The sequence below is a fragment of the Lentinula edodes genome, assembly GCF_021015755.1.
Source record: "Lentinula edodes strain Le(Bin) 0899 ss11 chromosome Unknown C8R40scaffold_6, whole genome shotgun sequence".
NCBI lineage: Eukaryota > Fungi > Basidiomycota > Agaricomycetes > Agaricales > Omphalotaceae > Lentinula > Lentinula edodes.
This window is the reverse complement of record NW_025764312.1, coordinates 681421-694655: the sequence shown is the minus strand read 5'-3', so window position 1 is coordinate 694655 and position 13235 is coordinate 681421. Positions and strand designations below refer to the sequence as shown.

The window sequence follows — 13235 nt, the reverse complement described above, 5'->3', positions numbered from 1 at the left end:
GGCATCTGTCTCTTGTGCTTCGACTCAAGCTGAGTGTTCCCGCTTCGCTGGACGCCTGGAGCTGATTGGCTTCGAATGCTGGTAGGGTGTTGGGTGGGTGTCTTCTAAGGGCATCTCTTCCGGGTTTACCAGTACTGGAAATGCGTGTTATCTCTGGTGCATGTGATAGCTGTCCACACGAGTGGGTTTTCCTTGCATGTATCCGGTCCCCAGTCAGGAGAGGCAAAATGAATAGCTATCGTCGCTTAACTTTTGTTCTAATCGATTTATCGTTAGAGTTTGGCGGTCCGCACAAGTAATCTCAAGTTCTTGTGCTTTGTGACTCGGTTGTTTTTCGCGCCGCTTGTGAGTAGTACATGCCTGGTACACGCCTGCTTACCGGAATGGAAAGGCTCAGTAAGTCCAAAATCAGATGCTTCTCAGTTGTCTCGATACTCTTTCAAAGTTGGATATGAACGAGTTGGATCCGGGAAATTAAATGAACAACTTGAGGAAGCGTCGCGACCGTGGTAGTGGTATCACAATCGGATCCCATGATTGAGTCCTGCCAATACCCCCTCCCTTTTGCAGTTCCATGACCTGCCTTTACATATTTTTGTTGCTCTCGCTAGATCCATTCTAACAGCTTGAGATGCTCTTTTGTGGTGGTGCTTTTGTACTGACCAAACTCATTTTCATTATAACCGGAAGTAGCATGGATACTGTATCTAATTTTTCTATGGCTTCACCCGCTGTTGCGATCTAGTCAGATTTGAATTGGTGTGCCACGAGTTGTCTTCAAAAAGGTCATATTCAAGGACTGTCGACCCGAGCATGGTTCTAGGGTCATCCCAAAGTTTAGCATCGGTCAAACCATAAATTCCAAAATCTTCCTTGCGCAGACGCACGAAGATTAGGAATGGGGATTGAAACTACCAACAATCGATCATCAGTTGACCTTGGTAGCAAAATTACCGGAGGTTGCAGACAAGGACTAATATGGACGGAACAATTAAATATAACTTGCTTACCATGCAAAAAGAGTCATCATGAATCCTGTCACGAATCCTGTCACGAACTCAAAATTAGTCTTTAAGACTAGTTGCCCCCGCAGGGGACACAAACCTTGCTTGAGGTGTTCTGGTAAGTCACATGCGAATTGCCCCTCTCTGCAGTGAAGCAGCAAGCTCAATACATACAGATACATATCTTATCGAAGCTGTTGTAAAACAATACAGCCTGACTACAAGGAGTTGAACCAAAACGAACATACATAAACAATAAAAACAGACAACTGTACGTGGCCTTCAGTCTTTGGCCAACCCGGTGGTCCTAGCCACCTTGGAAGGCCCCGCTTTCGCATTTGGTGCACTTGAACGCTGTTTACCATTGGCATTAACTGACTCTGCTCGCAAGCAGAAAGTCGTCAATGTACAATCACATATATCAGCTACACATACCTTCCAATGGATGTTCCTCCTCCCCAAATGTGAAAGAAGCAACCTTTGCAACTGTGGCTGTTGTACCTGCCATAGGCTTCAACCCGTTACTGAGGAACTCAGAGCCCTGTTGTGTGGCTGAATCCAACATTAAGTAGCTGGAAACAGGTCAAGCAGAATAAAGGGGTGGTCGCGGGTGCGGCACAAAGTAAAGGCTAACAGCGCAACATCGCACATGGAATCTGAGATGAAACAGAGGCAGAAACTCTGTGTGTAAATGATATGTTCAAATGTCAGTCAGCAACTTGTGATAAGGACATGGAGGAGGCAAAGTAAGAACAGGGCGGTAGAAAAGCTGGATTTGTTATTTGATGTGAAGGTAGTTGGTGGTACTCAACAGGTACAAAGGCGGCTTGCGCCCTGGCATGAATATCTGTCAACCGATTTCAGCCATACATCATACACTGAACTTGTGGTAGATATATAAAGGAGGCAGAGTGGGAACAGGACAAGAAACGGCTGGAGTTGTTATTTGAACAGGAAGTGAATACCTGCCGACCTACCTGAGCACGCTGCACACAACAGTGGAGGGACACTGGTACGGTAGACATGTGGTTAAACAGGACAAAAACGACAGGTTAGAATTAGAAACAAGCGCCGAAACCGTGGTGGGTAAAGTTTCCGCAGCGCTAATAATATCGAGTAACAAATGACCTTTGCAAGCAAGGTGATGTACTTGCATGGAAATCTTAATAGATTGAAGGCACGGTTTTCGTTGCGATGTTCATTCCAGGAAATTGTTATGGACGTCACCAGAATGGCATCCTTTTGATACACTCCGAGCCGCAGATGAACTCTGAGAGCATGATCCTAGCCAATCGGAAATCAGTACTACGGATCGCGAAAATGATAGCGGGACTAAGTAGTCAAGGTTTTTAGGGGCACCTTTTTTTGTCGAATGCTCAGATGCACTTACTATAAAGTGACCTATTTGAACGATATAACGACTGGAACAGAGAAAAATAAGAAACCCAGCGTTAACGAATATCTGTATGGTGAACGGAATACTTGGTGGATGGATATGAATAGATGAGGTTTTTTTTCGACCCTAGCAGCCTATGGGATGGCGGTTACTATTAGCTTACTGGCTTATCCCATGATGCTGTGGCCCCATGATAGCAGCTGGCCATAATTAGTAGCCATCGCATGTGAGCCTCCTTCGTTCACCTTTTCGAGAACAAGTTGTAAAGGAAAGGAAATTTATTGACACGGCATGGTCTAAAGGCTGAACCTAACTGAACGCTGGTTTCCAGAGGCTCTCCCGGTACCAGCACCAGCACCATCACCTTTGGGACTGTCGCGAAATGAGGGAACGAACTCACAAGTGACGGTTTTTGCCCCTGCTAGCGCTGTAGCTCTACTCTCCTAGGATTTTTATATTCCCTTCTCTCGCAAAAGGAGTTTGCGAAGTGACAAAGATATTCAGTTCAACTAGTAGCCTACATGTTCCGGTAAACGAGTTATGGCTGTCGGCGGGACGGGGAGAATCAGTGGGACTCAAAATTATCGAATCGGCAGATATAGTGCTATATAGTGGCTGTAAGGTGACTGTGAGCTCGTGGTAACAATTTTGATGGGAGCAGCCTGAGTTCCACGAAGTTCACTTTCCTCGAAATGACTACGGGGTCAAGGGGTGTATAAGAATTAGCATGTATAGATGATTTGTAGAAGATAAATAGAGATAGATCCCAAGCAATCGTCTTGTGTCCATTGTCATCAAGTGCGCCGAAGGCTGCATCTTACTAGGCGCTCAATTTTCGGCAGATTTTGTTCACACACACAAACTACCCATTGATTTTGAGCAACCCAGAAATAACCATACAGTGATACACGTTTGTTTTCTGCGAACACACTCAGATGATGCACTATCCGGGCTCTGGCTCGCCAACTTCTCCCATTCTCATTTCTGATGATGATGATGAGCAAATGGTGACTGTCTCTGGCAAGCTCACAAAGGGGGAATTTTCCGCGCACAGCCCAAAATTCAATGCTACTTTTCCCCAATACTCCGGACATGGAAGAGTCTCTAGAACCGGACATCAGGTTGTGGAGAAACGCGACTTCACTGGGAGAAACCGACAAGTAGACGAGGAAGGTCGATGTAGTTCTTTCTTTCTCTTTCGTTCTGTCAGTACGTGCTCACCTCCTATTTAGCGTTGAAAACACGAAAGCGTAAACGCGAACAGTATGACCTTCCACATAATATCGCAGGACCTAGTCATATGCATTCTCTTCCTCCTCCGCCACTTCCTGTTACAAAGAGCAAACGAGCTAGGCAGCAGGAACGAATCACTCGTTGGCAGAGAGATGAAGTCGCTCGCCGTCAAATTTTTGACGACGCTGCTTTTGACGCGGAGTCTTCTTCATTCAACTCCGACTCTTTCTCTCCGCCTCATCCACCTGATATTTATCTACCTCCTGCGTATATGTCAGGTCATCCGCATGTGAAAACCCCATCTCTTTCATCTTCGGAATGGGTGAATTCAATGGCGAAAGCCGCAGACCCTCCGGAAACGCAGAAGCTTATCCCCATCCCTTGGGATATCTTTGTGCCTCCTACTCCCTGGACATCCCAACCTTTGCCAGACCTAGATCAGCCGCCAAGTTGGCCTTTGCAATCTATCCCGATTCCACCCATTAATCTTCCAGCGAAACCTGTGCATGCAGCCATGCCTACATCATCGACCAACATCAATGCATCTGCTGAATCTCCAAAGAAATCTCCTCCTACTAATACCATTGGTATGCCTTACGCCAGAGATCCAGACGGTAAACGAGGAGGGTTCAAGCTCTCAAGTACGACAGTGTTTGAGTCAAGGTCTCACTTAACATTTCCGCACAAAGCAGATCCTTCTCGTTCCCTTATCATGGACCAGTTACCAAAGCTTTCCCGGACACCACAGTGGTTAAAGTCCTGGGCTATAGATGCTTGCGGAACCGAACCGGTTTTTATCGCTATAGACTCTAGCTCCGCGAAAGCGCTTCTAGAGTTTTCTTCCGTCGATCAGGCAGAACAGGCTTGGAGTAGTCCGAAGTTGGGAAAAGGCCTCAACAGCTTAGGCCCAATTGAACTCAAAGGAAAAGCAAGAGTAGACTTGATCAGGGTCTGGTGGTATCGTAGCTCTTCTCCGGAGCTTGTGTTCACTCGAAAAGAGCTCGAGGAAGGCGAGATTGAGGACGACGAATCTATGGTGGATGGTAGAAAGGAATCGAAGAAAGAGAAGCGAGCGAGATTGGCGAAACAGGCCAAAGATGAGAAGAAGAAGAAAGACTCAGTGGTTCAGAGCAGAGGTCTTCAAATCAAAACACTATCTTCCAACTCCTCGTCTATGGATTCACCAGTTATCCACATACCGGCTTCAAATACAAGGTCTCTACCACTACCTCCTTCCCCAGCTTCAGCGCTTCCCCCAAGGCCGTTTGCATCCACCATATACGTTCCTTCTGCGGCTCCTCCCGTTCCCCTACTTATGTCCCCTCCTACTAGTTTATCCGCGCACAAGGAATCCACTATAAAGCCAACTATTCGCCTTAAAAACATAACACCAACAGGGGATGCAGTTAGAGGATCCCAGCCTGCCTATCGATTTACAAAGCATGCGGATAACGCTGTCGACGTTGACATTCCATTTTCAGCGGTGGATCATACCGACGACATTGACATGGAATTGTCGTCTCCTGCTGTGCAACCTTCTCCGATCCCTCGCGATCCACAAGTAGTAAAGCCTGAAAATCATCCAAACGATCATCATGCTACCGTCATGAAACCAATCGTGATCACATCGAATACAGAAGACATCAAGACAGAATTGGCTCGTCCGTTAGGCGCGCGTAAAATCTCTGCTTCAAATCTCACACATCTCGATTACACATCATCTGAATCATCGACTGTCCTTTCGGATTCAAACACCATACAGACTTCATCAGTCAGATCCTCCGTTGTAAAACGCTCACTCTTGGCTCGACAGAAAGAACTCGAAGAGCGAATTGCACGTAGTAAATTGGAAATTGAACGCAACCAATCATTGGCAGGTAAAGAAAACGATTCAACGATGCGGTCGCCCATTAATCAAACCCTCACCCTAGCATCTACCTCGGCGTCTTCGCCATCTATATCGGTCAAACCTCCTCTGCCATCTCCTAATTCTGACGCTCTTTCTCCTCCTAATAAGCAGGCGATCGAGGTTCAACTTCGCCGTCTGGTTTTGGCCAGCCAGCGGAAAAAGAAAATCAGTGATTCTGGTTCTATTCTTCCACTTTCACCCAGCTCTGATACCACCATTGACAACGACGAGCATTTGCTCACTAATTCAGACCTCGTTGTGGTATCGGAAGCCGCTTCATCTGACTCCAATAGTGGTACACGAATCTCTTCCACAGCCGCTGGTGCAGTGTTCGACGATCTTGCAGTTTCATTTATACAAGAGAGTATACAGACAATCAAACCAACGCCCGTGCTTCCAGCTGTTGCAACCAAACCTCAATCCAACAGCTCATCTGTGGGGTTGGCGGCGCGGCGTGAACAGCTGGAATATCAGATCGCGGAGACGAAGAGGCTCATGGAATTACTCTCCCAGACAAGAACCAAGCAAGGAAGGGACAGCATTATGGCTCAGATACGCGAGCTCAGTCGGTGCGTTGTTCATATTGCCATTTCCGTGTGGCCGTCTTCAAGACCCTAGGCACTAAGGCTCTGGTCCTTTTAGGTCCCAAAAGCAGGCCTCATTGCCTCCAACTTCTAGTTTTGGGCATACTCCTGCTTATCCCTCGTTTCTTGTGAAGCCAATTGAACCCGCGAAGCCACCTTGGCCCGAAAGTATCCCCGATGGTGGAATCTTCATTATGAGCGATGATGAGGATGAGGACGATGATTAGCCGGTTATGCTGGAATTCTTCTTTCCTTTTCTTCCTCGTTGATGTTTTTACCACAGGTGCGGACAGCGCTCGCGATACCGTATACCGAGTGCATATAAAGGGCAGTGCAAGGGTAAAGTAAATGAAGATTCTTTCTGTTTGTTCGGGCATGCTCGGTCTGAAAAGATTTCATTCAGGGGTCTCCTCCTTCAGAAGGGCACGAGTGTATGTATTTCTTTCACGAGTCTGTATAGGTATTGTTGACCTTTTGTAGTGCCGCTTTTCGCGTGTCCTCCACTCGATAGTTTCAGTTCTCGGTCGTTTGTGAGAATACCCAGGCTTGAATCGCTTAAATGCGCATATTCACTAGGGCGTCCAGTGAATATCGTATCTCAAGCATGCAGCCGGTGGTTTTGTGGTTCGTGTGTTGGACTCTTTTTCCGAGCGGTGCCTTTTATCTTTTATTTTTATTTCCTGAATTCATATTTCGCTGTGTCCGACCGCACTATTCGTAAGCTTTTTTGGAAGGTTCCACAACATTCTGAAAAAAACGTCATGACTTCCAATGAATTTTGATTCCAAGCAACCTTGAGCTTAATTTGAGAATTATTATATCTACTTCTGCTACAGTTTGGCTACACAATTGAAAGAGAGCGGAAAAGTCCTTGTTTTCGTTTCTGTAGTTACCGCCATGTTAGCGCCTTATCAATCACAAGCGCTGGTGTCCCCGTGAACAAAACAAGCACCAACTACAGCCACAACAGCTTATCCCTTTACCACCACCAGGTGTCTATTGGACGACTGTTTTCTTCTCTCCTTTGTGCATATTGTGAGTACGCCTTCCCTGCCTTTGTTAGTCTGTAAGGTTGCTAATATGCATTGCTTTACTTTTTGGACGAATTTCTCATCGATGGCTTCTCATCGTCATCTCATCGTAATCTCTAATCCTTGAACATGCCAATTTCAGACGCAGAACTAGTCTAATCCTCAATGGCTCTCAAGCGCATCAACAAAGTGAGTTTTGGATGTGGGCGGATTATATGTGGCGGCGGCTGGGACAGTCGTCAAGCATTGCGTTCTTGCCTGAATCTGGCTGACTTATAATATCACTCACAGGAGCTTCTTGATCTCGGACGTGATCCACCCTCTTCTTGCAGCGCCGGACCTGTTCAAGGCGGAGGAGAACGTGCGAACGACCTGTTCCATTGGCAAGCTACAATCATGGGCCCGGTTCGTTGTTATCTCCGCAAAATGATTATACACTCATTTTCCGATGTTCAATTCAGAGTGACTCACCTTACGCCGGCGGAGTCTTCTTCCTTTCCATATTGTTCCCTACCGACTATCCGTTCAAACCTCCGAAGGTCAGCTTTACGACAAAGATCTATCATCCGAATATCAACGCCAACGGCTCCATCTGTCTCGACATTTTACGAGACCAATGGTCTCCTGCGCTTACAATTTCGAAAGGTCCGTTCATCTCGTATGACGATAGAATAGAATTTTGATTTTGCACCGGCTTTCAGTACTGCTTTCGATCTGTTCGATGCTCACTGATCCCAATCCGGATGATCCTTTGGTACCTGACATTGCCCATCTGTACAAGACTGATCGGGAGCGGTATGAGGCCACCGCTAGAGAATGGACAAGGAAGTACGTTCAAACGTTTTCAATTTATTTGCCTTCACTGACCTGGCTTTTGGCCCCAGATATGCTATGCAGTGATGGTGCAGACATTTGATAGCAGATTACCTTTGCACTCGAGATGTGTACAACGTCAAAGTCTTTTGTGTTCTATGTGTTCAATATGTCTAGCTGTAGTAGTAACATCCATCCGAATATTTCTCATCTTTCATCATTCATTATTTCAACTGTGTGTGACGTTTGGGTCGCTGTCGCTGAGGGCGTCGTACTTGGTTTCCCACGTTGTGCATACGCTACAACCAGTCTCCTTCAGCTCGCTACGTTATATTCAATCACTTGGTCTCTTTATGTCTTCTATTTGAAAAGCCCAGTTTGTCCTGGCCAACTTCGTAGTGGGCTAAACTGAGTTAATTATGGTTGAATAGATAATGATTTCGTGTCGGTGAATAGCAAGTGAATTCAAAAGCTCGAGGAAAGGATATTTACGGTGAATCTGATCTTTCACTATATATAATTCTCATGACCTCCTAGTTGTTCAGGCTGGCTGGTGGGAGCTCCGAATGAGGGTATCCATGCTTGTTGGTCAGTGTTGGTCTCTATTCCGTTGTTCGTGTGCTCTTTGACATAGACATTCCTTGTACAGGTGTAGTATCATATGGTTTGGGTCAGCCTGAACATCCTCGTTGGTATTGACTCCAAAGCCTACCGAGTATATTCCACGGACAATTACGATGAAAAAGAATTGGCCTTGTGACAACGATTTGCTGAATACCTTCATGCGAATGGACAAATTCCTCTGCTACTCGCACAGTACGGACCATATATGTTACTATACGTCCTAGGACTCCTTGGCGGCTTCGTATCTTGTTTACTACCCGGAAAGGTCTAGCGACAGATCAACACTTGAATTCGTTCACGACCTCATAAGCTCATGATTCCAATTCTGGACTTGATAGTTCTTCGTTTCAAAATGTTACTTGTGTTGTAATCCCTAATCAGGTATTCCTTATTTCTCCCACCGAACCGCGATGCCGATGGGATACGATATCCGAATCCATGGACAAATTTTGTATCACAACAGCACCAAAAAGAAAGAGATCAATCGCCACTTCACATGTCTCAACAAAGAAAAATTTTGGAATACCAGCGGGTGGTGATACATCAGGCTCATATAAAAACTTCACGGTAAATTTCTTATTTGTGTAAGTCCCCATGTCTACCTCTTTCACCTGGTCCTTGACATTTGCTCTCGTCTTCGTATCTGGCGTATGGGCTGCGACCTATACCGTATCAGATACTTACACAGGTCAAGATTTTCTGAACAGTTTTACGGTTCAGAACATCCCAGACCCGACCAATGGAAGAGTGTATGCAACAAATCATCGATCCATCGTTCTCGTTGTTCACTGCTTCTTTGCTGTAGCAATTACGTCGACGCGGCCACCGCAAAGAACGACAATCTAACATTTGCCTCTGCCACCAATTTCATTGCCCGTGCAGATTTCACCACTATCCTGGACCCCAACGGCCCGGGAAGGAATTCTGTCAGGTTATTGTCTAACAAGCAATATGGGCTTGGTTCGGTTTTAGTGTATGTATGTTCCCGACGTGTATTCCGGATTGACCTGAAATTATCCGATAGGGCGAACCTCAACCATATGCCAGAAGGATGCGGGTTAGTGTGAAGATAATGTTGTCGAAGTACTGTTCATCAACATTCCATATAGTACTTGGCCTGCTTTCTGGACTGTTGGAGATCAAGGAAACAATTGGCCAACTACCGTGAGTATCTTTTTCTTGCGCTACACAATATCTGAAAAAACCTACATTGCCAGGGTGAAATTGACATCATAGGTCCGTATCCTCTCTCAAAGGCGATTCGTTATACAACTCACCATCTGAACAGAGGGGGTCAACAACGTTGGCACTAATCAAGGGTATGCAAGCTCGACTCTTGGGTCTTCATCTTTTTTTCACTGACAACGATTGCACAGGACGCTTCATACCAGTCCGGATTGTTCAATGCCCGCCTCTCGAACAGAAACAGGAACAGCTCTCCAATCTGATTGTGACACTGCAGTAAATGGCAACGCGGGATGTGGAGTGTCTTTCACTGATGCTCGTAGCTTTGGTCCTACGTTCAATAGCAACGGCGGAGGGTGGTGAGTATCCCACATTGATTGTATCGCACGATATTAATGAATGACGCGAAGGTACGCTATGGAGCTTACGGACGATTTCGTCAAGATCTGGTTTTGGGCCCGCGGTACCTCCGTTCCTTCCGATGTCAGTGGAGGCAGTTCTACAATCGACACCGATAACTGGGTGCGTGGACCTAAGACAATACTGCATTAGGTTATTTCTGAACTATTGCTCCTCCGAAGGGTACTCCCGTGGCGTATTTTCCCAACACATCGTGCTCTATAAGCTCTCATTTCGGGCCTCAGAACATCATAATCAACTTGACTTTCTGTGAGTAAATATTTCATAGCGGCGCAGTAAAACTATATCTGATTTGTTTGAAGGTGGCGATTGGGCTGGTGCCGTCTATTCATCGTCGGGATGCCCATCAACATGTGTTGGTGAGTTATAGACGTGTCACGATATTGTTACCGATGCTTACCCATAATCAACAGACTATGTCAATAACAACCCAGCAGACTTTGAGAATGCCTACTTCGACTTCCTCTCCCTCAAAGCTTATACGTGACCATGTGCTATTTACGGCCCGTAAATTATCGGTTAGTTTGATCAGAAATGAGGAATCAGTCTCTCTTCTTCCTGAGCTCGCTCTTCCTGCTGCCCCTAGACCTGAAGAGGATTACTTATTGTTGATGTCGTGCATACAACTTCCTGTAATGAACCTAGCCTATCTTGACCAGCAGCTGATACCTTCCAGCACATGGTCGAGTTCTACTATGCGTTGGCATGAATGCATCCAATGGCCATCTCTTCCATAATGCATCCGCCACCTAGCACTGTTCTTATATCCGTGGTACATCGATACATTTTGATGTGTGCACACCATAGAATTGGCTGTATGTATAGAACGGAACTCGGCTTTCCTTTTGACTTTCCAGTCGTTTCCCAGTTGAAGATGTGACTTACAGGAAGTGTTGACCGCCATATGGAGCCTACCGATATCGACCGCACTAGCTTGGCGCTTGCCTTCTTAAGCACTTTCGAACAATTAACTTGCGATGCCCCGATTAGTGTACTACGCTGAGGGAATTGAGCGTTCTTGAGCTGGCGAGTAGCTTCAATCGGTACATGCCTTAGGAGGAGAGAGACACAGAACGTATATAAACAGAGAGCAAAACTGGATACTCGGTACTAGTGCTGCAGGATCTGGTTCATCAGATATCTTTCAGTCTGGGACCAAGATGTTACTGTATTTCCTCCACTTCCTCCTCGCGTTCAAACTGGTGCTCGGGGCATCGTATACTCAGTCCGACAGTCACACCGGCATTGGTTTCTTGAAGTCATTCTCGTATCAAGCCATACCGGACCCCACACACGGCCGGGTGTAAGTATTTTCTTGTCTTTGTTTTTTCATGGTGGCCAGTTCTGAGGAAACACAGGAATTACGTCGACGCTTACACCGCCGCAAACGAGAATCTAACGTATGCCTCTGGAGACCATTTTGTCCTCCGGACAGACTACTGGACTGTTCTCGATCCAAATGGACCCGGGAGAGATTCTGTGCGCATTCAATCAAACAAGCAATACACGACCTCGGTCATGGTGTGAGCGAGAGTCACAGTGTTCGAATTTATTGCGCATTTTTTTTTGACTATGTATGAACATTAGTTTCAACATTCGTCATATGCCCCAGGGATGTGGGTGAGTACCGTACCGCTTTTGACGAATTCTATCATCATTGATATTGATAATGCGCGTCCATGTATTTTACAGTACTTGGCCCGCCGTATGTGCTCTTAAGTCTTTGTAGTTTGTGAATGCCGATATGCTGATGGTTCATTGACCGTGTCAGGTATGGACTGTCGGAGAAGACTGGCCTAGCAATGTAAGAAGATCTGTAAAATCTTCATTTACCTTAGTCCGGGGCTCACCTTTCTTCATCAGGGAGAAATCGACGTCTTGGAAGGCGTCAACGACCAAGGGCCTAACCAAGCAACACTGCACACAAGTGCTGGTATGCGTTAATACCCTTTCCTCGAGTGCGTGTAATTATACTATTGGTACTTGATTACAGGTTGTACAATGCCGGATTGGAGGTACGAGAAAGGGTGAGTGAAGTTTTCAACGTCACAATCCTCTCAATGTCATTGCTTTGCTATGGTTTTGAACCTTGTCTTGACTCGGATCGCTTAAATTTACTGATTGAACTGACCGTGCCTTCTTTTCTACATGTGCAGGAACGCACTCCTCGACGACTGTAACACTCTCCTCAATTCCAATTCCGGCTGTGGTGTCAAATTCGTGGATACGAGAAGCTACGGACCTATATTCAATGATCACGGTGGTGGATGGTGAGTAACCGCTCCTGGGGTGGGACATGGAAAAGCCTAAGCGATGTTTTCAAATTTTATAGGTTTGCCTCAGAAAGGTCAGAGGCAGGCATAAGTGTTTGGTTCTGGTCCCGCGATGCGGGGACTGTTCCTTACGAGGTGGAAGTCGGGAATGAAACTGTTGACACCGACAATTGGGTACATAGTATCCCCCAAGGATGTCTCTTGAGCTGAATGGCAATTCTATTCTTTTCCAGGGAGAGCCTTCGGCATATTTCCCCAACACAGACTGTGATATAGGAGCGAAATTCGGACCGCATAATATCGTCATAAATCTGAGTCTGTGTAAGCAGAATGGTGCTTCGGAGATTGGCGAGTATTGAAAGACCTTTTTCTTTACAGGCGGAGATTGGGCTGGAAGTGCTTACGGAGCGTCTGGGTGCCCATCTACATGTGAAGGTAAGGGACGCGTATTTCTTATTCAAGCCAAGAAATTGCTTATGGGTTATTAGATTATGTTGACAACAATCCATGGGCGTTTGAAGACGCTTACTTTGACTTTCAGTGGTTGAAGATCTACACCTGAGAATTGAGGTAGTATAAATCAGGGGGGATCGTTATTGTCGTTGTTGTGATATGTATGTATATTATTTGGGTTCGCAGTTCCAGGATTGTTGGGAGGTTAAATGAAAGTCGCAACTGCGCCACATAAGCACCGATTGTGTCTCACGATCATATCATGTACGTGAGAATTTTCGTCCTAACCAACACGCTTGTCTTTCAAAAT

General features: G+C 46.0%; 5 protein-coding genes across 5 annotated transcripts; 4 read left to right on the top strand and 1 right to left on the bottom strand.

Annotated features, from left to right (window-relative positions):
• Positions 1–1286: 1286 nt before the first annotated feature.
• C8R40DRAFT_1167354 (uncharacterized protein) lies at positions 1287–1569 on the bottom strand (the record flags this gene model as incomplete). Its single annotated transcript, XM_046231004.1, has 2 exons — positions 1287–1384; positions 1440–1569. 2 exons carry the CDS (start codon positions 1567–1569, stop codon positions 1287–1289), a joined length of 228 nt encoding a protein of 75 aa, XP_046089727.1.
• A 1769-nt stretch (positions 1570–3338) lies between these two features.
• C8R40DRAFT_1067049 (uncharacterized protein) lies at positions 3339–6353 on the top strand (the record flags this gene model as incomplete). Its single annotated transcript, XM_046225854.1, has 3 exons — positions 3339–3609; positions 3633–6111; positions 6185–6353. The coding sequence occupies 3 exons, from the start codon at positions 3339–3341 to the stop codon at positions 6351–6353; spliced, it is 2919 nt and encodes a 972-aa protein (XP_046089726.1).
• A 740-nt stretch (positions 6354–7093) lies between these two features.
• On the top strand, positions 7094–8318 carry C8R40DRAFT_1090359 (ubiquitin-conjugating enzyme E2). Its single transcript, XM_046227476.1, has 6 exons — positions 7094–7161; positions 7300–7346; positions 7449–7562; positions 7619–7802; positions 7859–7985; positions 8042–8318. Exons 2-6 carry the CDS (start codon positions 7323–7325, stop codon positions 8055–8057), a joined length of 465 nt encoding a protein of 154 aa, XP_046089725.1. The 5' UTR covers positions 7094–7161; positions 7300–7322; the 3' UTR covers positions 8058–8318.
• A 653-nt stretch (positions 8319–8971) lies between these two features.
• On the top strand, positions 8972–10800 carry C8R40DRAFT_775537 (2 beta-glucan). The gene is made up of 12 exons (XM_046236182.1): positions 8972–9343; positions 9400–9567; positions 9619–9651; positions 9704–9758; positions 9812–9830; positions 9883–9913; positions 9971–10138; positions 10190–10301; positions 10361–10448; positions 10502–10558; positions 10613–10717; positions 10786–10800. Exons 1-11 carry the CDS (start codon positions 9189–9191, stop codon positions 10684–10686), a joined length of 960 nt encoding a protein of 319 aa, XP_046089724.1. The 5' UTR covers positions 8972–9188; the 3' UTR covers positions 10687–10717; positions 10786–10800.
• Positions 10801–11231: 431 nt separating this feature from the next.
• C8R40DRAFT_774955 (2 beta-glucanase) lies at positions 11232–13192 on the top strand. Its single transcript, XM_046236181.1, has 12 exons — positions 11232–11502; positions 11558–11722; positions 11787–11819; positions 11892–11904; positions 11971–12003; positions 12063–12132; positions 12193–12226; positions 12356–12469; positions 12532–12646; positions 12706–12793; positions 12851–12907; positions 12961–13192. Exons 1-12 carry the CDS (start codon positions 11360–11362, stop codon positions 13032–13034), a joined length of 939 nt encoding a protein of 312 aa, XP_046089723.1. The 5' UTR covers positions 11232–11359; the 3' UTR covers positions 13035–13192.
• The last annotated feature ends 43 nt before the right edge of the window (positions 13193–13235 follow it).